The 26,800-nt window shown below is 40.1% G+C and overlaps 1 protein-coding gene across 5 annotated transcripts; it reads right to left on the bottom strand.

Moving 5' to 3' along the window:
• Positions 1-902: 902 nt before the first annotated feature.
• abi3bpa (ABI family, member 3 (NESH) binding protein a) lies at positions 903-26,247 on the bottom strand. 5 transcript variants are annotated; one of them, XM_077537523.1, is made up of 23 exons: positions 26,003-26,247; positions 17,622-17,801; positions 17,484-17,552; positions 17,291-17,423; positions 16,896-17,086; positions 16,725-16,768; positions 16,171-16,216; positions 15,403-15,468; positions 15,190-15,267; positions 13,310-14,467; positions 13,134-13,211; positions 12,639-12,803; positions 11,939-11,995; positions 9,621-9,683; positions 8,151-8,273; positions 7,237-7,326; positions 5,626-5,838; positions 5,374-5,482; positions 4,142-4,221; positions 3,102-3,131; positions 2,854-3,012; positions 2,134-2,256; positions 903-2,044 (listed from the first exon to the last, which is right to left on the bottom strand). In XM_077537523.1, exons 1-23 carry the CDS (start codon positions 26,106-26,108, stop codon positions 1,929-1,931), a joined length of 3,477 nt encoding a protein of 1,158 aa, XP_077393649.1. In that variant the 5' UTR covers positions 26,109-26,247; the 3' UTR covers positions 903-1,928. The 5 variants fall into 5 exon arrangements, with proteins under 5 accessions (XP_077393649.1, XP_077393650.1, XP_077393651.1 ...); XM_077537524.1 differs by lacking the exon at positions 11,939-11,995; XM_077537525.1 differs by lacking the exons at positions 13,134-13,211; positions 13,310-14,467.
• Positions 26,248-26,800: the final 553 nt, after the last annotated feature.

The following is a 26,800-nucleotide window of genomic DNA, read 5'->3' as shown; positions in this document are numbered from 1 at the left end:
AAAGAGGAGGATGAGAGTGCAGTGGATGAAAAAAAAATGTTGACATCCTCATAAAATGTTGAAAGAATTAGCACATAACAGGTGTTCAAATTTGGCAAGAAAAAAAATGTTAAGCCTTTTTAATTAAGTGATTAATCCTGATTAATCAAAATTCTAAGATGTTACTTATCTGATTAAAAATAATCGTTGGACAGCTCAGTTTTTAGTTCAAAATAATGTGTAGATGTGTAACGTATTTAGTGTAGTGTAATGTAAAGAGCTTGTCATTTACAAAGTAAGAGCTCATTTACCTGCCAACCGGCAGATAAATGAGCTAAATAAAATAATAAATATATAATAAATACAATAAAAATGTGATTAGAAGCACCTGTGGCTAAAGCCAAACTCTGGCAGGAATTTTACTTTCTGGATTTGCCACCGCTGGCTTAGCTTAAAGACCTTAGCGTTAGCATTTACTTAGCTGAGGGTAAACTAAAGATGTAATTCTACATCTTGACATTTCTTAATATGCTCAATTTAGCCTTTACTTTGCATAACATAAAGACTGTCTTGTTTATATTGCTTAGCCTTAAGACCTTAGCCTTTACAATGCCTCAAGTAAACAGCAGGGATATGGGGCTGTAGCACCCCTTAAAACCATCCAGCACTCTTTTTGATATTCTAAAATATATTTGTAAATTTTCTCTGTCTCCCTATGTATGGGTCAAGCCTCCCTTTAGACCTGGGAGAGAAAAAATCCCGGAGCCAAGCGTTGAGACCTTAGCCTTTATCTTTTTTAGCATAAAGACTTTAGTCTCAAAGCCTTAGCCAAAGACCTCGTTCTTTTCTTGTGGTTAGGGAAAATATTTAACAAGATCATGCTAAATCCCTTGAAATCACACAGAAAATAGTAACAGTTAATATCAAAACAAGATTTATTGCTCAAAAACAGTTTACATTTTGCAACACAAAAGTATTTGTAAAAAAAAAAAAAAAATGATGTGGAAAATTATGTACAATATTCGCAAAATGTTTCACCAAATATATTTCTATGAAATTGTCTTATTGGAGAAAAGTTAACATGTTAGTGTTCAAAACATCAAAAAAGCTAATTTTTTTCCTCAACAATTTGCACTTTTTCATCCTTGCAACAATCAGACAAAAAAACATTTCACTCCATATACATATATAAAACAAAATTAATACTGTGCAATCTGCAACTGCTGGCAGTTCCTCAGGAACAGCAAACTGTCGGTCTTGCATGTGTCATATGTGCTTGTATTTTACATTGTCCAAATGTACAATCATTATATGAGTGGCACTGTGTCTCTGTATACAAATGACCAATGTGTGTGCGTGTATGTGTGTGTGTTTTATAGCCATGCAAGTCTATGTCCTCTGTAATGTACAAAGCAGCACGCTATAATCTTGTAACGTTCCCCTGATAAATAGTATCTTACATTTTGGGAGCCAGCTTCCCAACAATTTTCAAAACAATGACTGTATAATCAACATTTTGGCCACTCATGCATCCATTTTGACACTTTAACAACATCAGGGATTTGTTTCCTTGAACCCGTTCATACCTTGTAGCAACCTTTAGACACGCCCACAATCTACAGTGTCTATGGCAGGGGCTGGGAACCTGCCGTTGTCAGCCATATAAATAGCCTGCGAGAGCATTTCATCCAGCCCGCCATGTAATTCTAAAAACAAATCCTCAGTAGAACATCTAACAAACAAATGCTATTAATATATAACAATAAACATTTGTTTGATCGTGTTTTTCATAAATTTCATATGGCCTTCGGAAGACTATCTAAATGGGGTGAATAAGGTTCCCTACCCCTGATTTATGGTAACAAGGAAAAGAAGCCGAACTCCCTTCCGTTAGGCACCTTTGGTATTCTTCTTCCAGACCTTCTTCTGGACTGCGGGGGGCGGAGGTGTTACCATTTGCCAGGGATGGGCGTGCCGCATTCGTACCATCCCACGTAAGTCACGTGCGACTTGCCGCCAATCTCGCCGAAGCTAACCGGCTCTTGTCTCAGCGCCCTGAGGTAACCTGGAAGAAAAAACAAACAAACAATCCAAAGGGTTTTTGGTGAAAGTGGTCATGTAAAGTAAATCTGTATACTGCTCATAAATAAATACCTGGCCTGGATGGTAACTGGTGAGCAAACAGCTGCGTTCCAGTCCGCCCGTCCAGGAAGGAGTCCACAAACTGGCAGTGGTCCTCGCCATAACCTGACAGATCTCCGATGTTGTAGAACTTCCCTAAAGGGATAGAAAAAGTTGTACATTTGTTAGGATTTCACAAAACATACGATCAAGAGCCAGTCTTGTCTGGGTCACGCTAGTGTGGTCACACCAGGGTTAAGTTTGAGTTCATGACCTGTTAAGTTGGGTTCATGACTGTGAGGTCATATGTCTGTTTTGAACTGATGTAACTAGCATCTAGTTTCAACTGGTTTTAGGGAATGTGATGTTACGTGATGTCAAGGGCTATGTGATGTCAAGAATCTTTAATCCCTTAACCTGGTCAGCAGCCAATCAGATAATTCCATGTCACTGATGTCAGTCATGTTACCCACATGTCTCGCCACAACCAATCAGATCGATTCCTTGTCTATATAAGCTTCCTGAGAAGTGTGTGTCTTTTTCGGATTATTACTTCTGTTACCACTGTCTCTCTGTGCAACTCTCTTTGTTTCTCGTCTAGTCAAGTTTTGACTAGACGTGTGGAACACGCCTCTCAATGTGAATAAATAGTTAAAATCTTATTTGTGTCTGCGCTTTGGGATCCAACCTCCAGCTCATGATAAGGCAACTCATTTACAACTTGTAATACGATTTTAATTTGTGTATATTTACCATTGAGCGAGTCACTAAGGTAGATTTTATATCGCAGAGAGTTGCACAGCTGGATGCCCACAAACTTTCGGTACCACGTCCTCTTCACGTATTGCTTCCCGTTGCATTCGGAGTAGGCGTCCGTCTTAAATGGGAATTGCGTCCAGATGGCATCTTTTCCTGGTTAAAGATTTAAAAAAGCAAATTTATTATGTATTTAAAAGAAGAAGTGTTAGAATATAATAATATTAAGAGACAACAATATTTACCTGATACGTTTTCACTCACTCGTGGGTCCGCTGCAGGTGGAAGGGAAATGAGATCATCATTGTCATGTGTTCAATTTCTTATTTTTTGCATGTTTGTCACACTTAATAAATGTTGCCCATCACCAAACAAATTTCATTATTACTAATGAATAATCTGATTTAAATAATAATAATAACAATTGTTTGGCAGCTCTAATTATTATTAAAGGTTTTTATTATTAAGGCAGAACAAATTCAAACCTACATCATGGCCATGTGTGGAAAAGTGATTGCCCCAAAACTTGAAACGTGGTTGGGCCACTCTCAGCAGCCACAACCGAAATTAAGCATTTTCTGAAACTAGTGATGAGTCTTTCAAATCTCCGTGGAGATATTTTGATCCATTTTTTCTTTAATTCAGCAGCACTGGAGTTTTTTTTTTAAAGATTTTGCCGCTGCATTTCAATTAGATTCAAGTCTTGATTTCAATTAGGCCACTCCAAAACCTTTTTGTTTTGTATTTTTTTCCCAGCGGTTGAAGTTGAATATTTATGTTCTTATGTATTGTCCTGATGCAGAACCCAAATATGCTTCATCTTGAGGTCACAAACTGACAGCCAAACATTCTACCTAGTCCCTCAGAATTTTCTGGTAAGGAACAAAAATCATGTCATCCAGGTCCTGAAGTTACAAAGCGGCCCCAGACCACCATCGCACTACCACCACCATTTTTGACTGCTGCTATGATGTTCTTTTTCAGAAATGCGGTGTTATATTTACGCCAAATGTAATGCATACCTCCCAAAATGTTCAACTTTTGTTTTGTCAGTCCGTAGAGTATTCTCCCAAAGGTTTGGGGAATCATTCTGATGTGTTTTGCAAAAGTGAGATGAGCCTTTTTGCTCTAGTCAGGGAGGCCAGCAGTTCTTTGGCCGTTCTGAACGAGTCTCTCTCTCTCTCTCTCTCTCTCTCTCTCTCTCTCTCTCTCTCTCTCTCTCTCTCTCTCTCAAAATTGCTTATAAGATTCCTAGGCTGGTTTTCTATGTATGAGTGAAACTTGCCTGACTCTGTGTTAAATGACACAGGCTCGCTGGACGGTCCCGTTCCCAGCTCGTTCTTTGGTGTCACTTTGAACTCATAACTGAAACAAGACAAAAGCAATCAATCCAGGGGATAACGCGAACTTCAGGCCCATTTTTCCCATCGAAATTCCCCCTTCAAGCCTGAAATCGTCGCCGTTTCAGAGCCAACGTGAGTCGCGGTGACTCACTCACTGTAGTCAAACAGCTGATGGTTATTCCACGTGCTGAAGCTTAAGATATCTTGGCAAAAAGCGGCCCAGGGGATGTTTCTGGTGAACTCTTAAAACTCCAGATGCAAAATGAAAAACCTCCACCCAATCCACCCTTTCTGTTTTTTGTTTCTCTTTGGTTATTTTTGCGTACAGTAAAAACAACAAAAAAAAGGTACAAATGGATTGATTTCTTTTATTTATTGACTCTCAATCCTTATAAACGAAGTTGTCGTTTTTTTGCGTAAGAGTACCGTACATTCAACGTGTGTGGTGGGAAGCGGTTATGCTTGTTTATCTGCATTGGCAGCTTTGACACATACTTCACTTGAGATAAAACTGTTGGAAAACGTGAGCTGTAATCCATCACAGTGATGGATGAATGGATGATTTTAGAAAAACAATGGGATTGATAACTAGCAAAACACAGTAATTACACTTGTAAACTTCTTTTGAAATGGCATGTGTGTTAATCCCAGGAAAACGCTGCACTCAGATACGTATAAATTACCTTATTTTCCAACAGTCACGCAACTGTAAAGGGAAAAGTCTGATATGTGAATTGTTCATTTTGCAACAATGAACCTGAAACCATTAACACATTCATTGCCAGACCAGCAAAAAATGCATCATTTGACGTATTTTTCCGTCAATGGCGGTGAATGAGTTAAACGGGGTAAAAATCAATGAAGCAATTATAAATTGTTGATGTAATGTACACCATGGGCCACAGACAGAAAAATAGAAATCTGCAAGGGCCACTTTGATTTTTTTTTTTTAAGTTATTTATTAACACATTCATTGCCAGACCATCAAAAAAAAATGCATCATTTGACGTCTTTTTCCGTCAATGGCAGTGAATGAGTTAACCATTTATTTTGTCATGTTCTGTTTCATCTAAGTTTTAGAATGATGTTAAGGAGTTTAATTTTTGTAATACTGGTCATAGTGTACTGATTGAGCCCAGAGATATAATGAAATGAGCATATAGTGGTTACATACCTGCTTTCTGGTTTTAGATTCTCCACTGCCGTGTGTGTCTGGTTTGTTGTCGTCAATATGGACACTTCCTCTCCATTGGGTCCTTTAGCTGTTGAGACGACTTCATACTCTGATAAAGAGAAGTAATGTCATTTCAGTTTTAAAACAATCTGATGAATGGTAACCGTGAGAAAATAAAAACACATCTCCAAAGAAAAACAATCTGTCATCAAAGTACTATGTGATTTTTTATTTTTTATTTTTTTGCGATACCTCTGGTCTCGTTATCGGATTTCTGCCAGTCAAGGATGACGAAAGACGGACACCCTTCGACTGTGACCACGGTGAGGTTGGAAGGCGGGATTCGGGGGGCAGCCGTCACGTTCTGATCGCTGCCGTCCTCTTCGTCTGGGAAGTAAGTCAGCGAGGACGTGATCGAACACGGCTCGTCTGGCTTCTTATCAGTCTTGTAGATGACGTGAGGAGCTGTGGACATGTACATCATTAATGATTCATTTGTGGTGATAAATTGCTTTCCCTCGTACCAATTATTTGGTTTGGTTCATACATTTGGTCATTGACATTTTCCCACTGCTTTGGTTTCTTTTCACACTATAAATAATCCAAAATATTAATGTGAGATCATTCTTGGAAGCAGAAAAAAATATTGTTTTATATGAACATTTATTGTAGACATTTGGTTTGTCACAGGTTGACTGGTTGGTTTGTATTGGTTGATTGGTAATATCCATTGGTTTTCAGTAGGAGTGTGACGATATATCAATATTGCGATAAATCGTGATACTTTTTCTCCCAATAGATTAGCTATACACCTACGCAAGTATCGCGATATTGATGTTAATATACAGCCACTATAACGGCTCCATTGTTCATTACTTATTGAGCAATTACTTGGCGGGCCACTAGGGGAGCACCTCATAAGAGTGGCGGGGAAATATACGGAAGTCTTCAGGCGAAGAAGAGTCATGATCTTACTTTTACTTGTGGAAGACATTTATCTGTCCAGCAATTTACTCAGTTTTGCACATGTTTCTATAAAAATGTGCATTATAGCTTCAGTTTTAACATTTTAAAACATATTTCATGTTTCAACACAATTTCTGAGAAATATTAATGTTGATTTAATTGGATGTAATATTTAAGTGATTGTATTTATTTATTTATTTATTTATTTATTTATTTATTTACATTTGCAATGTTACACAAAAAAAATGTCTACACAGAAGTACTCACTGTGAAGTAGCGATGTAACAATATCCAAACATCATGATACGATATTATCACGATATGAAGGTCACGGTACGATAATTATCACGATATTGTGGGGGCGTTGGCGATATTTAAAAAAAGATCACAATATTGTAAAAAAGAGAGCTCATACTTAAAAAAAAGCACAATATTGTGCTTTTGTACATAACAGCAATGCATATAAACCACCTACAATCTCTAATAACAATATTGAGGCACTAACTTGCTAATGCAAGCACACATTGATCACTTCACAAGCAAATTTGGTTCCCCGTCATCTGACAATTAGCATAGATTTTAAACATAGAAGGCCAAAACATCATTCATGAAAATTTAATTGCACTAATAAAATAGCCACTAGAGGGTGCTAGAACTGCACAAATAGAAATCAACCTGACTTTTTTAACAAATGTGTTCCTTTTCAATATTGTGAACATGACGACGACGATATTGGGGCAGTTTTAATATTGCGATATCACGATATTACCCTTATCGTGACATCCCTACTGTGAAGAAGACACCAGTTTTAATATTGTGTTTAATGGTACTAAAATAAACTATTTTCTCATTGAAAAAACATCAGTTGAGTTGAGTTGAGAAATGTCGTAGTCTTACCCACATATCGCTTCTTGCCCATAATGTCCACGTCGGATGCAGGCAGGGGCCTGAATATGGAGGAATTTTCATTCATGTCAAAGCGGCTGCCTGTAAAAAAGGAAGCAGACAAGTTTCTTTGGTGTGCCAACATTCCCTGGCAGGACGCTCTGTCAGCATTTTTCATAGTTCTGGCCCAGGTCGACATCCAGTCTGCCCAACACGTGCTTGAGTGTTCATGACGACTCAAAAAAAATCAAAAAAATCACACATGTTCTCTTATTTCCTTCTCAGATTACATCCTTCTGATCCATGGATGCATTGCTCCATATGGAATGAATGATAAATGTACTAACCTGTACAAGATAATGAAATCCAGAAGATCTTAAAGGTTTATATTCAAATTCAAGAAAGTTCAAGATTCATTTTCAAGCTTTCCCAGCAAGTTATAGTTTGAGCAATTGCATACTAATTGTATCTGAATATTTCAAAATAACTCAGATAAGATATATTTAATTGATCTCCAGAGGGAAATTTAGAGTACTTTATGACCTTAATAGTCACTTGGGCCACAAAACAAAATTGTGTTGAAAAATGCTTGCTTATTTTCAAAGAATAGAGGAACAATCCTTACCCAATCTAAAAATGTATGTTGTTGTTAGCATTCAGTCATCGTTGTTTTTTTTTTGGCATGTAAGCAATTTTATGGAATTTTGAGAAACTATGGTGAACAATAATTCAACATCAGATGTATAGAACTACAGTACAACCATATGTTTAATATATAGAAGATCTTGAGTAATTGAGGTAACATTTCAGAGATTGTATTTGATTGTAAAACTGCATGACATTTGTAGGTTGCCAACCCCCAGTTTAGATCACACAGGTGTACATAATGTGTATACCATACATAAGAAAACTGTTTAGTTCCCTACTGTTTAATAACGGGGTAGTGGTGGTTGTCTGCTGTCGGCGCTCATGCTTAGGCTTGGACGTGACCAGAGGGAAAGGCTTCAAGATGGACTCCTTGTCGCCCTGTTTGAGGTCCATGGGTTTATCTGAGGCGAGACAGGAGGAAGGAGGAAGGCGGGTCAATTTATCATGTGACTCATGCACAGTTGTGTTCCATCTGCTTTGGTCGTCATTGTAGGGCAGTTCTGTATCTTTGTTTTTTTTCACATCAGAAATCACACGCTGAGGGGTTTTTGTGTGTGTGCGTGTGTCTGTGTCAGCCACTACAGCACGGGGTGCTGCGATTGTGGCCCACTTGCGCCATTGTGTCTTACGTCAATGTCGAACAACAAACAAAGACACTGCATTGAGATTACGCAGATAGTGTGCATTATTTTTGTTTTATGGGAAGTATTGTCGTTTTCACTGGAAGCCCGTTTTTTTGTGAGTTGTGGTCAATTTTAACTCATCCAAGCTTGACAGCTGAAATAAACTGTGGTGAGAAGAAGGCAAGAATGCAAAAGTCAAGCATTGATCCGAGTTTAACAGCTCAACAACAGGAATTACTGCAGGCAAGCACATTGCATTGGGAAGTCTCGTCAATCCTCTTTTGAAGTCGTAAATAAAAAAGAGTTTTGCCTACTGAAGTCAGGAAAAAAATAATTGAATATTTTGGCATTTCATGCTATTAACATGCCACCCGGCATGTTAATACTGTGTTAAAAATGGTTGGGGTTTACGCTTGACAAGAAGGTATTTTGAAATTGGAACAAAGTGAGCCTCCTCAGAAGTTCCGCTAAGAATAGAATCCCTTCTCCAAGTCACACTTAAACAGCAAAATGGTGTCTTATACATAAACATTTTAAAAACTGAAACAGAAAGCCACAAGACAATCAAGTTAAAGGGATAGTTTGGAATTTTTGACATGAATCTCTATTTCATCCTCACCTCCAGTGGTGTGCAATCAGCACTGACTTACCCCTGACGGCGTTTTGTGACACAAGTTCTGGTCCGGTGTTGGACGAGAGGAAAACAGTCCGGCAAGTTGGCTGGGGCCACTTAAAGAAAGCTGTCAACTGTCTACAGGGCAACGCGCAGTGATACAAACGAACAGAAAAATAGTGCCCGGTGGTAATGGAGTCTGGCTTTTTTTCTGGAGAGTTTAGTGTGCAAATGTATCACTCTTTTGAACACAAATTGTTTTTAGAAGAAAAACACTTTATTTAGGTGACCCCAGCCAACTTGCCGGACTATTTTCCTCTCGTCCAACACCGGACCAGAACTCGTGGCACAGAACGCTGTCAGGGATAAGTCAGTGCTGATTGCACACCACTGGAGGTGAGGACGAAATAGAGATTCACGTAAAAAAATCCGAACTGTCCCTTTAAAGAAGTAACTTGAGAAGCCAGCATATGTGGGATTGCATCTACAGCATTTGTAATTGTTTCTCTCACCATGGTCATTAGGCATCCCCACCAGGTTGGGTCTCTTGTTGACGGGAACAGGTGGACGCAGAACTGCAGGGATTAAATTGTAAACATTACATATGTTACAGAATTACAATGGCAAACTCATACGGAGCGACGGTTGGTTGGCACTCTCGGAGAAAGGATTCACAACTGGAAATAAATGGTGGTAACAAGCTCACATTTATGGATAGAATGAATTCATACACAAAAGCAACAATAAAAGCTAGGGATGGGCATAATAATCGATTAATTGAGTGTTAATTAACCGCCTCTTTAGAAAAGTAACACTGTAGAATGCACCAATTGGCTGCAACCAGAAGAGGTGCTGGTTGATTCAGCCAGTTTGCAATCAACATGACGTTAACATTTTTTGTGTCAATTAATCGATTATATGAGCGTTAATGTCATCAAATGCTCATCCCCAATCAGAGCACACACATACAAGCCAGGCAGATTGCAAATGCTGCCACAGTCTACGACAAATACAAACATCAATCAGACCTAAAAATTGTTTTAATAATACGAGCATAGCAAAGCCAAGTACGACTTTGCTTTTAATGAGTGACTCATTGAAAAATATATCTTTGAAGATTATTTTCCACAGATATCTACAAGCTTCAAAAGTCCTCGCCAATGACTTAACTGCATTGATTGGTCCAATGAGGGAATTGTGCTGGAAATGTAAGAAAAAGTGAGCAAATGTGAAGAGGCCTGTAATGGAAACCGCTTAGCAACAAACTCAGATTTATTTTTATGATGCGTTAAAGCACATTGCACTAAATCACTTAAGAAGCGACACTGCGGCCTGAGGGAGTCTTTAAGACTTTTCCTTAATTGGAGTTGCTCGGCTACAATACATTTCGCATTGCACTCCGGTCATTTTTCATCCCCTTATCACAGAGATAAATCCATGCTTATCCTTGCAACATTATGCAATTGTTAATGATCTAAAGCAGCTTCAAGACATTTATTTTTGGGATCATTTCCTTCCCTGAAATCAATGACCTCGGGCTTAAACTCTCTAATCAGCATGACAAACCGCTGATGATTCTTACTGATGAGTCCCGAGTCGAACCGTCGTATGACAGAGAGCTAATGGCAAACATGCGCCGATATGTATCACATACTGGATGTCGATGTAATCCATCCTATGTGATTATATAAGTGAGGTTGGCAATCACAAAAATATGATGTCATGCTTAATTGGTTGAAGGTTAGTGGTGCGGTGATGTATAGCACGTGTTATCAAGCCAACATATGTCTTGTATCATTGCTGTTTTGTGCAGCAGCAATTTTCCTGTCCTTGGGTGCAGCAAAGAGTGGAAGAATGGAAAAGTTGGGAACATTTATAAGAGTTCAACTTCCAATCATTTATATAGGTTGTGTTGTTGGGTATTTGAAATCAATGGTTGCAATACCCATCCTGGGAAGTCTTCAACGCCCTCTGAAATCATCCAAATTTACAGAGACAACACACCAGCCGTGACTGAAGCAAATGAGAAGTGACGGCAGCGTCATCGTTAATATTTGCGGTGCAGACGCGGTTTGCATAATCCTCCTATGTTTGACTGATTTTAATGAGCAGAGACAGACCTGGCAAAAGTGAAGCAATGTGATGGGCCTAAAAAAAAAGTGTGGGGGTGGCGCTGAACTGAAATGTGCTCACCTTTTAGGAGCTATCATTATCCTCAGCATTAATCTACGGATGGGCATTTGAAGAAATATCTTATGTCGATCATCAGGAACTTAAAGAAACTTGAAATTCCTTCAGATTTTGACGTTTTTAAAGTAACCTGTTTAGGCAGCAAACTACCTCATAACTGTGGTGATACTGGCTTCATTCACCCATCAGCATCCATAGCTGACTTTAGACTGGAGGGAGAATCCACCTTGGACTGGTTCAAGTCAGTCGCAGAGTCTTCAGTAAACCATAAAACAAATCCGGCATGTTTTTGCAAACTCTACAGCCGGAATTTGGACCTCTTAAGGATCTGCTTACCCCTATTCTATCGTGTTGCCGATTTGAACTACAGATGGCTCATATTCCATATGATCGACAAAGATATTTATCTTCAATGTTTGATTTAAGCCCATCCCTGGCCGAATCTGTGAACTGATTTTGAGTCAAAGCATAGTCAACAAATAGCCGCAAAAGGTCTGACAAGCAAGTTGAAGCATTAGCGGACTGTGACAAAAAGCGTATGATGATGATGATTGATTATTATGATGTGCACACACTGGGACATACTGTAACGGTTAGTGCGTGTGGAACGCTGAAAGGAGATTTTCTCGTCAGTCTTTACCAGGTTTCTCTTTGGGCCATGCTCCAGGTTTAGGCAGAGCATTGCTCTTATGATGCGCTGTTGGAGGGAGAAGAAGGTCGGTTATGAAGTGTTTGGTCTCACTGGATTTGGCAGTGACCACTCAGGGAAAACAAAAACTGAAGTCGCGAGCCTTTGACCTAGTTTTGAGAGATGAGCTGGATTTAAAACTAGAGCTGGCATGACTTTGTGACATTAATCTTATATTTTGGCCTTCCTCATTCTCCATTGTCTAAGTCTTTTGAGGTATCTGTGGGTATGTTTAGGAAAGGATGATACAAAGAGAGGAAAAAGACTGGCGAAACTGCCTGCGCCGTGCTTGGTTTGGCATGCTAGGTGTAAAATGTTGCGTGTCCTTGCCAGCGCTGTAGCCAGACATCCCACATGGCCCAGCGAAGAGGGACTGTAAATCATATTAACAACACCAAGGCTCAAGCCACAAATGCATCTCATGGCAGAGGTGTGAAGTACACCGCACAAGAGCGTGCATGTGGTCGAGCACAAGGACTTTCGGGACTGCCGAGGAAGACGCAAGAAAGCTAGAAAGGCGCAAGCTGTTCGACGTACTCTGCGCTAAACCAGGAGTCATCTGCAGTCATCTGTAAATGCAGAGCTGCAGATAAAGATAGGAAGTTTGATAATAAGAGGAGATTAGAAGTAGAGGAAGAGCGTTCTCCATTACCCCCAGAGGTCCTGGAGCTGTGGGAGGAGGTGGAGAATGATCTGACACCATTGCGAGGGAAGTGAGGAGGAGGCCGGATGCGTGAAAAGGTTGTGTTTCTTCCTGCCGGAATAGCTGAGGAGCTAGTAGGGGAGCGAGGAGCCTCGGCTCTCCGGTTGATGGTACCTAGATAAGAAGAGAGGCATTCGGGAAGGTTAGCGATCATCCACCTACCTAAATGGGACAAATGACAGTGCACATCGGTGAAAGGAATGTAGACGAGAGACCACAGAATGAAATGACAGACACGAATGGCACACTGCGCTGTTTGTGAGCGGGTGGGGGGGTTAGGAGGGTCTGCTGGGCCGCGACTGACAGCACACATGGTGACAGGGACGATGACGTGGGTGTGAGGATGGAGATGGAGATGGGGAAGCGGTTTGAGTTGCAACTGGGTGTCATACAGTTTTGGACGAAAAGCGGTGATGGTAATGCGACCAACTTTTCGGTGTTTACCAAGATTGTAACTATCAGGCTTCTCTGCAGCCGGGGCTGGGATTGGCAGAGGCTTTCCCTTCTCCGGTGGACTAGGAGCTGCATGGGAGAAAACTCATGTATATTCTAAAGGGCATTTCTTGTAATTGTGACATTGAACATGATCTGTATTAACATAAGAGGTGCGAAAAGTTTACCAGTGGGAACTGCCTGCAATGGAGGGACCTCAATAGGATCAGAGTGAGTCCCGCCCCGAGGCTGAATCTCAATTCCAGGCTGTGGTTCTGCTTGGGATTTTGTTGTAGGATTTACTGTAGTTTGGGATTCAGATTGGGGCACATTTTGTGGAATTGACGGGAATTGGGAGGTCGGTTTGCTTTTTGGTTGAGTTTCTGATGAAGGATGAGACTGGGGCTGTGGCTGGGTCTTATCGAAAGCTTGTGGTTGGTTACTATGTCTGGTGGTGAGTTGTTTTTGAGATTTGGATGGTTGGCCTGGCTCTGTTTTTGGTTGGGAGTGTGTTTCTGGCCGGGCTGTTGTCATCACTAGAGGTTGTGTCATGGGGATTAAAGGACTAGTTGTTGGTTTGGATGTTGACTGAACCTTAAACTGTTTCTTCGTGCTAGGCCAGGTCTCTGGAGAGGTTTTTTGTTGAGTGAAGGGTTGGAATGTTGTCTCAAAAAGGATAATTGATCCAGATTGTGTTTTGATTTGTGGCTCAGTTGAAGATTGAGATGGTTGCTTAGGTAAGATGTGAGGCATTGTTTGAATTTGTTGCCTCTGATGTAGATGTTGCTTTGTTGATTGAGATGTTTTTGGATGTGCCTCAAATGCAGGCTTTGTTGTTAATTGTGTTGGATGTATGAGCTGGGTTATTGGATGATGTCGTGGTTCAGGCTGACTTGTGGTTTGAGGCTGTGATAGTGGTGGTGGCTTTGTCTGAAATTTTGATTTTGTCTGCGTCTTGGGTGTTGATCTGGTTTCTGACTGGGACTGTGCTTGGGTTGTAGATTGTGATGTTTGATGATAATGTGTTGGAATTGGGTCATGTGTTGTGGTATGTAGCTCTAGATCTGGATATTGTTCTGAATGGGGTACAGGCTGGAATCCTAATTGATGTTTATGAGGGTGGGGTTTTGGTTGAGAACCTGTTTGGGGCTGTTGTGGTCTGGGCTTGGATTGTCTTGGTGGTTGGTGGAGATTTAAAGGAAGGGCGTGACTTTGGGATTGTCCACCATTTTGCTTGGGGGCTGGTACAGAAACTGCTGGAGCTGAAATCTGAAGTGGAAGTTGGAGATGAGGAACTAAGGGGACCTCGTGGAAAGGAGGAATGACAGATTTGGAGAGACCTCCTCCTGGGTGGCGAGTGAAAGAGAGAAAATCTTTTCTGTAAAATACTTTTTGATTAAAATGACAAACAACAACAACTGAGCTTTCTACACAAAACAGCAGAGGTGCAGGCCTGAAAGCTTACATTATGATACTTGGCCTAGTGTTAAGTTACACATATTTGACCTGACTCAAGTTTCAATGACTCATTCAGCCTCAAAACTATCCAGTTTCCCTAGCCAGGATTTATATGGTATGAATCCAAAGCCCGTCTCACTAAGACACTAGGATAGAAGGTTTTATTAGGTAGTGATTGATTGCTTGCCTTATGGGCATTAAAAACTGGTTCTCCCAACATTGAAAGGGAATCCGAGAAAAAGTCCAAAAACAGCACAGGCAAAGCCGATACAATGAAATAGAATAATATATGGTCCAAAATTTCCGACAGTCCCATTGTTTAAATCATTCCTCAAATTGAATTGTTGTTGACAGCCTGGTTTCAATTGGGTCAGCCAAACTAACTGATAAAAATACATTTTAAACATAACAAGGCCCTAAAATCCATCATTAAAATAGCTTCAGGAACCGTGTTGTGCCAAGTCTAACTACGTTAGCCTTGTGAAACAGCTGACATCACACATTTAATACAGGCTAGCTAAACATGCAACAATTCTTAGTCAACACTGTCTGCCTCTCAATTAAAATAGATCCAGTGTTTAGTTCTTAACAAATTTGAATCACTATTTACCAATTGGCTGTTTGGTAGACACAGGTGCCGCAGGTCCAGGGGTAGACAGATGTTCCTGTTTAGCAGTTGTGGTGGGAGCTGACAAATATAGTACACATTAGATCATGTGAAAGGAGTGTAGAACCAGACAGTAGACTAACTTTAAGCGATAGCGAGGCAAAGTTCTTTTGACCATTGTGGAATTCCTGAGTTGATGCTCAGAAAAAGAATTACCAAGAGTTGTCTTTGGGGTTATGTGGCGGGAGAGTGGGAGTCTGCCCTGCGTCCTATTGTGAAGAACTAACAAAGAGTAAAGGAAGAGAGGTTAGATTCAAAGTCAGCACAAAGGTTATCCCAGTCCTGCAAAAGAAATTGGAAATTCAAAACATTTGTTCAGTGCAAGTACAGTTTGACAGTTTTCCACAAGGATTATCACGGTTTACCAGTTCACAGTAATGCTTTCTTCTTTCTTTATTGTTACAATTTCAAGCCAAAGGCACCGTACATGCCAATGTTCTTCAGACCTTATAGACAATGTGACATTTTTTCAGGCACTGTAAAACACGATTCAGTTCTTCTGGAAATAAACTTAGTGTGAGGTGGTCTGGGTTCAGCTGATGTTGTGTATAATAATACCATGAAGCCTACAATATTTCTTTGGGATTTCAAAAAGTAGCTAATATGCTAATATACTTCCAAGATGCGATGACCTAAATCAGAAAAACTGGACACAGAAATGTGATGCATAACTTAGGTCTTTTCTTTCAAGAGTAATTGAGAGTATTTTACTGAGAAGTCTTGTACAAAAACAGCTTTCTGGTAACTTTAATCTGCAATAATTCACAGTTTGAATAGAATTTTATCAATCTGCAAAACAACATTTCTTTCCAGTGTTTAGACTCAAAGTTCAAAGCAAAACTGGGAAAACATGTTTCATTCATTGTGCATCTTCCATTGCAGTATTCGGGTTTTACCCACAAATGGAGTCTCTGATTAACTTACCATGGCGAGGAGCAAAGGGGAAGTGAGGACCTTGTGCTAGAGGTTTCTAGTGGGTCAAAAACAAAAGGAAGAATTGGTCAATAAATAGTCGCAATGATCGCAACAAATAAATTGATCACTACTGGAGCATTTGGTTGCTTTTAGTATCTCCTGCTGGCACGGGTGGCTTTAAATTAGAATGAACAGAGAGGCTAGCACACTACAGACGGACTTGGCTTGTCGCGCCCTGGCTGTACTCACGCCGTTTCCATTCGGCAGCTGGAAGGGAAATTAATGAGGCAAACAACCCTGAGAATAGCATACACATACGAAAAATCTACAACATGCTCTCCAGGGTGTATTAATTCTTCCGAACGCACGCCCTGTTCCTGAATATGTTTATTATGAGCCGAGCTGTTCGTTCTCATTAGCTTCAACAACTTTTTCTGTTTATCCAGCAAGCAAACCGTGTTCATGTATTGATACAATAAAACCTTCATGTAATAAATGATGTAGTTCTGACATTAAGTTAGAACCCTTAGTTTATTCTTTGATCACATTTTTAAAAGACGTACCACAGGGCTGATGGGACGTTTGATGATTTTCCTGATGACTTTCTCTGGAAACACACAAGAAATAAATAACTACTCTCACAGACACTGAAAAACCTGTTGATTATCTTGGAAAATACTAAACTATAATCAACATTGTGTGCAATGGAGGTGGTCTGCTGTGATCAAACCTACCTTGAACACCCCCTGAGCTGATGTTGTGGATGACGGGCTTGCTCCACGATCCCGTCTTCTGCTTGGAGCTGGGTTGGACGCCGAATTCGTAAACGGCATTGGGCTTGAGATTGTCAATGACCGTGTCGCTTGTCGGGCAGGTCTGGTAGTTCCACTTCCTGTTCCTCTCCCGGTAACGCACTGTGTAGTGTCTGGGTGAAAGGCAAAACCAACAAAATATGTAGAGTGGCTATAGATTCACAGAAAGACGTTTGGTAACATTTTGTCAGTTTTCCTGGCATTTTCTTAAACACTAAAGATGTTTTGACAAAGTCTTAATTAACTCTTGTCAGAGTTTTTTTTTCCCCAGAAGCTAAATTTTCTTTTCAGGCCAAAATCTGGAGTAATGTGCATACCCGTCCTCGAGACAGTCGTTCATGATATTGCCATCATAGGGGGTCTTCAGTAGGGTCCCCCAGGAGAGCAAAACTGATGTGGGCGTCACCGACCCAATAACCAGGTGGAGCGGTTTCTCCAATTCCACTTTCCCTGTGGATGAATGGTTATTAACATACAGTATGGGTGTGCTACTTACATATTAAGTCATACCTGTACAGTGCTTTTTGACATCATTGGTTGGTATGGGCTGGACGGCGATAAGATACTTTGGCTCGGCATCTATGATACATTTAGAGGTTATTATGGTCTTATAGCTTCATTTGCTTGCCAGTCATCGGCCACCCTCACCAAACTCAGTCTCGTAAGGTTTCCCGTTCTCCGGTAGGGGAATGAACTGTTTGGAGAACATGCTGCTGCCGTAGCCCAGGATGTAGCCCTCCAACTTGGTGTCGGTGTTGGGACGTACAAACTTCATCACAATGGTGTCACCTGTGGCGTTGATGCGGACCTTCATGTTCTGGCGGCGGACTGGTGGGACAGGAGAGGATGCCATTATTATTGTTGAAAATTCCTTCTTTGTCATTATTTATTCTAGATTTTCTTTGCAATGATTGAAAAACAACAGAGTAAAATTGGTTATTGTTGCAAACGTTATGAAAAAAGATACTGCAGTGTTGGTCTTGTCTCGGTCTCGACCTCCATAAGTCTTGGTCTTGTCTCAGTCTCAATAGTCTTTAGCTGATAATGTCTTGGTCTCCATTGATGTGGTCTTGACTACAACAACAAAAGTCTCAAATTCAATTGCCTCAAAATATACAGTTTGGTTTAAAGCAGCTGTTCTTCAGTCATTTTGGCCATTACCAGTGATACTTCAAAAAGATGATCATAGGCACCCCCCAACTAACAGCTGTGTATGTTTATGTTCTGCTCTGTGCATCCCAAATTTCCCAAGTCCAGCTCCAACCAACTACAAGTAATGTGTAAAGACGTATGGGTGAAAGCTATCATTACAAATCTAGTACACTCAAATGATGTAGCCTTATTTTTCTTGTGTAACTCACATATTCTCACTTGACTCGATCTCAGGGTCAGAAATGAGCTAATATATCGGCGACATTAATGATTGAAAGTCATGATGCTCGGATGAGTGAATGTGGGTCAAAACGGCGATTGACGACTGTCAGTTGGCGCATAGACATGTACAATGATAAATCAGAACACCCGGGCATACTTACGTTATAAATTAGCAGACGTGACAAAAGAATGACTGGCAAGTTGATCAAATTAAGTGTGTTTTTGTGGGATTGTTGGTCTGCTTTTCCCTCATCTTCTTCAAATCAACATTGACAACACAGCAATTAGTGGATTTTTATGGTTTTAAGAAAGAGCACTGGAGTGACAGATGAGCCTGTAAGGGATTTAACCTCCATCCTTTGTAGTGAAGCCTATAAACAATAAACTTTCCAAAGCACATGTATTTGGCTTCAATCTCAGCACCAAATGAAATAGTGGAACTTTGCATGCCGAATAACGCTAGCAGCTGCCAGACCCCAACGCAGACACTCGCAAAGGGGGAAGCCCTGGATTTGAAAAATACCCTCTTAGCTTTTCCAGCGATGTGTTCCCGATGAAAACCTCAATCAAAAGCATTTGCTTTTGCTTCTCCCACCAATATTCCCCCCACTAAAGCACAAGTGATATTGGCTCAGTGAGTAGGAAACTTCTGGCAGTGTGTTTTTAAAATCAAGTACAAGCAAAGACTGGCTCGGACCCACAACCCTTCCACACTAGCTTGCAAGCCACTTAAAAACTGTTTAGCCTTATCAATATTTCCCAAGTACAGTGATTAGATTTAGATGATCTGGCTCAACCACAGGCCTGATCACCAAACCATCACTCAGCTGTACTACTCACATTGTTGCCATTTGTATGGACTCTTGAGGCTCCCTGAACCCCCTACTGGCTGTAACCCAAATTGCTTTGAGATATAATTTTACTGCTTTCCGCACAATATCACTTGCCAATTGTTCAGACTAAACAGTATTACATGTCAGAATTTCAACAAATCCAAATAGTGTTAGCTTTTAATATACATGGTCGACTGCCTAAGTGGGAGGCCCAGTTTGTCAAAATTATATTTGTTTTAGCAAAGCATTTGCAGCTGCTAGATTCTAGATTTACTCGGGAAACATCTGTAGCCCTATGTAGTAAAAAAAAAAAAAAAAAAAAAAGCCGTGGATATACCAAAGAGAATGAAATAAAAATGATTAAACTATTGGGTAAAAGTCAAAGAATAATATGAATAAATTGGGGGGGGGGGGGGAATCTAACAAAAAAAGCATTACAAATTAAACATGTAATTTTACACTATACCTTTTTAATTTCAAAAGGAAAAAGTAATAACACATTATCACTTTTTTAGTTTAATATTATAAATTATACTATTATAAAATTCTATATTTTAAAATTATAATATTGTGTTTGTGAACTGCAATTTAAATTGTAAAATAGTTAAAAAAAAAAAATAAAATTAAAAAAAATTGATTTCACAAGAAGTTGTAACACTGAAAGAAAAAAAGTTGCAATTTTATGTGGGGAAAAAAATAATATTGAGATGATAAAATTGTGATTTAGTACAATAATGTCATCATTTTGCAAGTATAAAATAATAAACTGAGGAAAAGCTGCTATTTTGCCCCCCCCACCCCAAATAAATTCAGCTGTGATGGAGAAGGGAGTCATGTAGGGTGGATAGGGGCTCTCGACGACCAGACTTGGGCAACCCTGCTCTAGAGAGAGAAAAGTTACTGTAGCTCATAATATTATGAAATTTAAAATCAGAGTTTAAAAATAAGCCCTACATCAGGTTCTAGTCTGACTGTTGAGCTCTTGTCAGAATTTGAAGTTCAGTTGTTTCAATTGTGTCTTTCTACTCAGAATATTACCATTTTATTTCTGATAAGATTTGGATTTATTCCGTGTGATTTTGCTTTTTTCAGCGAGGCCCCGATATCTTCATTAAGGCCCAATGACATCTAGCTTGCATGCTCATGAGCGACAAAAGTATCTGCTGACCTACTTTTCTTTATCTTGCCACATCAAATAACACAATGATTGTCTCCAGGTTATCCCAGATGGCCATTTAGTGCATTCATTGTAACAAAAACAAACATGGTTTGTATTATATGACGCTAATTAAGATGAGTCCCTTTCGTTAAAATATTATGACTCCAGCAGTCTGGCTCTAAATGTTAAATCAGTTCATTCCTGCTAACTGCATCTGCAATCCCTTCAAAATGCAATGAAGTCACCAATCAGCACATGGCATTACCCAATAAATAAAGTCGCAGAATCTGATAAACATTGAATAATTGTCCTCTCCATCTTATGTTTTGGTGAGTAAGCAGAAGAGGTCATGCGGTTGGCTTGAAAAGCAGCAACACCCTCAAACTGGAGAGTGGAGCTTGGCTCCAAAGAGGACGTTATCGCCTGGTGATGCATGATCCTCCGGGAAAGGGAGTCACATAATAATGGGGAAGAAAACACACTAACGTCAGCTTTGACCACAAATTTCCGTGATACCCCTAAGCCTCAACGCACCAAAGGTTTTCACCAAAATCGTGTTCAAAACATCATTGTCTGTGACTTCATCAGCTTGTGCTTTGTTAGACTTTTGATGGACAACAGTACCAAATACTTTTGTACTTCTGAATGTTTCTACTTTAAATTTAGTGTGTACTACTTGTTGTGTTTTTACTGTTGCTGTTTTAGTCACTTGTTTACTTGATCGGAATCTTGGCTGGATGCAGTGTCAACCAGCTATGAATCAAGTAATGCAGTGAGTAATTACTTGTTACTTTTTACCAGTATTTAGCATCAAACATTCAATAACATAGAAAATGGATGAATGTTTGACAAGAAGAAGAACTACGTGAAGATTCAGAATGCTGTGCTAGCTTTTCACGCTAGCCACCTGTTAGCCAGCTGCTGTTTGTCACTTGTGATCAAAAGGTTACCCAGTACAGTGGAGGTTAATGTTAAAGAGTGATGTTAAGAGGGTGTTTACGGGGAGTTTTCTTGTTTTAAACAGAATGGTTAACCTCCTTTTCTTCTAATTAGGAATGGTCGAATTTTAGCTAAAGCATTGTCAGCACAGTTAATGTTTTACTAATGTTTAATGATGGTGATGATTTGGACTCTGGAAGCAATTATTCCAGAAATAATCAATCTCAATTGACAAAAGCTTTGTAGTCATACTTTGAGGTGCATTTGTAACTTTTGGGTGTCAATTTACTCTCCTTGTATTACCAAACCACCGATTAGCATCAGTGAATTTATATTGCTTTAAATGCTCTCAGTATAAATTCTTCCCCACTGATTTTGAGAGCTATAAATATGAGACATGGAGAGCCATAACACGAATTGTGTTGTAGAACGAAAAGTGTCTTTGTTGAAGTCAATGTGGTCGTTTTAGTGGGTCACACAACACATCTGCTCTCATCCCGCAAACTAAATGAGGGTGTATAAACTTTATACCAGTGCGATATACTGTCCAACAAACTATATCCCCTCACATGCGCGATCGTTTAAATCAATTAAACTGAGTGAAGTCGGTAAATCCCCCCACCAACCCCACACACACACACACTTTGCCACACACACAAGAGGTGATGTCAAGCTGGAGTCTTCGAAGATGGGAGGTAAATAGAAGAGCCGAAACAGATGTTTAATGGCCTACTCCATTTAGGGCAATGGAGTGTGAAAAACTTGCCATGTCTTGTGCCAGCCGCGGCACAGACAGTTGAAAATAATTTAGATAGCGAGAAGGCAATGACAGCTCCAGTGACCTATATTAGTTCAAATGGGACTGAGGGAATATCGGCTATAAATCAGTGGGAGTCTATTGTGGAACAATCCCTGATCCAGCGGGAGAAAGTCATGCCAGGGATCACACTCGGCAAATTTTCCTTGGCGGCCTCCGTGCTGTTTTCACACTACAAATGGCTTTGGGTATATTTTTAATGGAGCCACAGCTGCTTTGTCTTCCCCCTTGCGGTGCAGCTCCATCCCATCCTTCTCTCATCGTTTATGTGGAAGTGGCCACCTTTCCATCATCTTGACACCCCGGGATTCCAAGTTCATCCGGTAACCCTTCCTCTCTGCTGTCTTTATATTTCCAACGCCATTATTTATCCGCGCTTCATCTGCGGTTTTGTTCTGGTTGCCTTAATGTTCTCTCCAAGACATTTATTGTCGAAATGTGGGTCAGTCGTAAATAACTTTTTGTTGTGATAGCGAACAGAGTGATGTCATACATTGTGTTCTAGGATACCGTTTTTTTGTTTTGTTTTGTTTACTTTTTCGTCATTTGGTTTTCGTTTTTGGGTTCCTTGGAATTTGGAAGCAAGATTTGACTATACAATCAACTAGTGCTCATCATAGGGGTACATTCCAGACCTACTATAGGTGAAAATCTGTGATACAGAGAGAACATATAAAAAGTATTTTTTTTTATTTACCCCTCCTCCACACTTTAAACACATTCAGACTTATTAAAATACACCTCTTTTAATCACATTGAAATCACAAAAATTGGAAGCATAAAATATTGTATATAGGAAACACCGTACGTATTGTAGCATGTATGTTAGTTTCTTGATACAGTAACATGTGATTTCAGCGAATCTGCATGTGAGTTTCTGGGCATGGGCTGTGGTTGACAGCAGCTCTTACTTGAGAGTGTGTTTGTTGTGTTTATTGTGTGCTTTACTGGTGGTCTCCAGGCTGAAAAATGCATCGACGATTGCGGCTGTCCTTTCCCGCATTCTAGTACTGTAAAAACCCATAAAAAAAAAATAAAAAAATCACGATAAACCACAGATTATACAACAAAGCGGGAATTTCCGCAACACAAAAACAAAAATGTGGCGCGTGTGAAGGAGTAAAACCCTTTTCACACTGCACTTGGTCATTGTGAAAAAGCCATGTGGCAGCGTAAAATTCCCAATTTACAGCATGCCCATATTTGGAAGTGCTGACGTAGCTGACATACCATGAAGTAAAAACTGAAATTTTGCTGCTGGTTTGACCGAATCTCAACAAAGTGCATCTTTCAAGGTTACAAAAGAAAGCCCTGACTTCGTTCATTTTCAGAAGGCCGAGGAGAAGGACTCAAGCAGCGGCGAATAAATAATTCAGCAGGAGGCGCTTGTCTGATGTCACGACGCTGCTGCTCTCAAATAGAACATTTTCAAATTTGAGGTCATAACAACACTCCATTCCGTGGCCTCCGCCTCGCACCACATATACAATAAATGGACTTGATGACTGCTAAAAGCAGTGTGAAAAGGGCATCATAGTACTGTAGATATTGTTTTCACAAAATTTTCACAAACTTTCTAACCGACTGTTCCAATTGGCACACCATGTGCACCAACACTGCTGGGAGCTTGAAGTAGGTGCAATGCATGGTTTAATAATTGTGAGAAAGGCTGTTGTTAATGTAGGATTGTCAAACTGTGTTGCGCCCTAAAGGGTAAGTTTAATGGTGGTCAAGGTAAAGGGGGGGGGGGGGGGGGGGGGGGGTAGGTGTCAACACTTCCAAGCGGTCTAAGGGAATGTATTACCTAAAAAAAATTGGGAAATCAATGAGTTAGATTAAAAGTGTGATGGCGGTCAGGTAAAAAAATAAAAATAAATTGCAGGATTAAACCTGAAGACATGGCTAAAAATGTGCTTCAATCGACATTGATGCATTGGTACATACTTAAAATGTTGGCAAATGCTGTTGTTTTCACATAAGTCGACCCCATCTGGTCAATGGTCCAACATTCGTTGAAGGCATGACTTGACAATTCTGACACCAGCGTTCCCTTTCTATCTCGAAGGACCACTATGTAAGACTCAACAAATGAGAAGTTCACGGTACATTTTTTTGGACTGAGCTTAGAATAAGCCCTTCATATCTTCAAACCATTGCTTTAAAAAAATAAACACTTCATTGCATAATGTGTTTGACTCTCAAATCAGGTGTTTGAGCCAAGAAACAGTAAAAGGGGGAGGGGATACTGCCTTTTCCCACAGAGAAGAAATAGGGAAAAAAAAACAAGCACACCATGACTTGTTGGAAAGCCAACTTGTGCCAGCAAGCCAGTTAACCAAGTAGAGGCTGCTGGCTAGATGGCTGCTCACCTCACAACACTTTTACAACCATCAAAGTCTTCAAAGGATTTTTTTGAACATACAAATACAACACGACTGTTGAATGCAGAAGAGAAAAAGCAGAGCTGGAGTGCGTCTATGCAACGTGAGACAGGAAAATATTCTGTTTACAAAAATTGCCAATCAGCGACTCAATTATCTAATCTACTGAGACTGTGGTATGACTTCTTCCTTCTTTCCTGTCGGAAAGAGAGGGAAATCTCTCAGGTTTTGTTCAAACTCCTGAAAGGGAGGTAAAATGTATGTAACATTTGTCTACTATAAAAACTAGTGATAATCTCCCATCTGTGTTGATGGAACTACTGCGGAAGTTGAGTGTGTGGTCTTTAGGCTTAAGCACAATACGTGACTGCGCAGCTGCGCTGTTTGCGGGTGCTTTGATTCAATTCAAACTCGTGTGACTCACATTTTAATTGCCACAGCAGAAAGTCGACACTCCTGCTGTAATACTTGCAACCTCATCTTGTAAGCTTGTCTTGTGAGATTAACCTTTGAACTCCCTAACACGAGGACGCCTCCAAGAAAAACCCGTGATGGACCAGCTGTGCTTGGTAATCATAAAAAATAAATAAATAATGATAATATTCTTGATGCGAGTCTGACGGGTGAGAGCCAAACTTCTGTGTGGATGATGTGTATTGGTTTTGCAGAAGCTCTATTGAACAAATGGATTCCTGCATAGTTTAGGTACAATGGGGGGATACAGTTATATGAGGGAATATCTTTTGAACAACAGTGCCTATCTTCCAAAACTCTGTCATATACATTCTAAAAACAGGTGGCTCAGAATAACCCAATTTGGGTTAAAAATTGACTCACTCACTACTTCAACAACCTAAAAAGTTGGGTTAAATTGGCCCAAGTTGGGGAAACAAGCATTTATTTATTTTTTGTATTTTTTTTTGGGGAGGTGTCATATAAAACAAGCCAATTTTTTGACCCAAGTAGTATGTAGTGTGTACACACTAAAAACAGTTGGGTCCTAAATAACCCAATTGGGGTAAAAAAGGGGCAATGTCAACTTTCTGGAATGTTTTGTACAAAATCACCCAATGTGTTGGGTTGTTTTGTATCAAACTACACATTTTTGGTGGGTTATTTTGTATAAATCAACCCCATTTATTAGGCTGTTTTGTGCAAAAACAACCCAGAAAGTTGGATTAAATTGGCCCAAGTAGTGTGTACTCTTAAAAAACAATCGTTGGGTAAAAAAATAACCCATTATCAAAACGACACCAACCCAACCTTTTGACACAAAACAACCCCCAAAAATTGGACTGTTTTATGTTATTCATTTGAGCCAACTTTTGGGGTTAACCAGGAATGCACTGTGCAAAGACACCCACCAAGAGATGATGACCAAGCCTTTAATCAGACAACCACTCATTCATTTGCTACCCTTTCTCCTGTTCAGGTGTCACATGTAAACTGAACCCTATCCCAGCATGGATTCCAACCATGTTGCCAATTAATCAAAATCAGATGTGTGGACACATAAGATGTCCTACCTCTGCTCCTGCGCGGCGTGGAGGGACCAGACAAAACTATCCCAGCGATGACGAGCACCAGCAAGAGGACCAGAAAGCCGGGCGAGCGCTGCTGCATCCTTGTCATGATTGCGGCGCCCTGTGGTGCGGAATCTTGGGACGAACGGACCAACGCTGGTGTCTCAAGGTTCAGAGGATGCGCTCGAGTCACGTGAGGTAGCAGGCTTCTTGTTTGGATAGTATCTGGAAGAGGTTGGATGACTTCTCTGAGCTGTGCAGCACACTTGACTGCAGGTTCGGATGCTGCTGCACCTTCTATACCTCCCTGATGGAGGGGAGGGGTCAGAGGGAAACACTGGCGTTCTCTCGAAAAGGACTTGTCACCAAACCTCCCGCCCTTCTCTGTTTCTGTTTTTTTTTTTTTTTTTTTTTTACTTCTCCCTCCCTGCTTAGTCGAGTGGATCCACACCAATTCTGCTTTCCATCTGCAGCAGAGGCTCTCTGACACAAGTCATTGTTTTCATTCTCCTTTCCTTGTGCTACTCTCTGCAGGAGTGTTTGTATGCACACTAACTGTTACAAGAACATCCAGTTTGGCATTCAAATGCATGCTTTACTGATAATGCACAGTAAGATTATTGTCTAAAAAGTGACATCTGACGTTTAACCCATTATGGTAATGTATACAGCAGCCGGTCCCTAACTCTGGGCCTTTGGCTTTGTGCATGACAATAGAGTTACAGAATCATACAATTTGTAATAATAATATTAATAATAATAATAATATAAATAATAATAATAATAAGTATTGATTTGGTG

The sequence above is a fragment of the Festucalex cinctus genome, chromosome 11 (genome assembly GCF_051991245.1).
Source record: "Festucalex cinctus isolate MCC-2025b chromosome 11, RoL_Fcin_1.0, whole genome shotgun sequence".
NCBI lineage: Eukaryota > Metazoa > Chordata > Actinopteri > Syngnathiformes > Syngnathidae > Festucalex > Festucalex cinctus.
The sequence above is the reverse complement of the archived record's forward strand: the minus strand, read 5'-3'. Positions and strand labels throughout refer to the sequence as shown.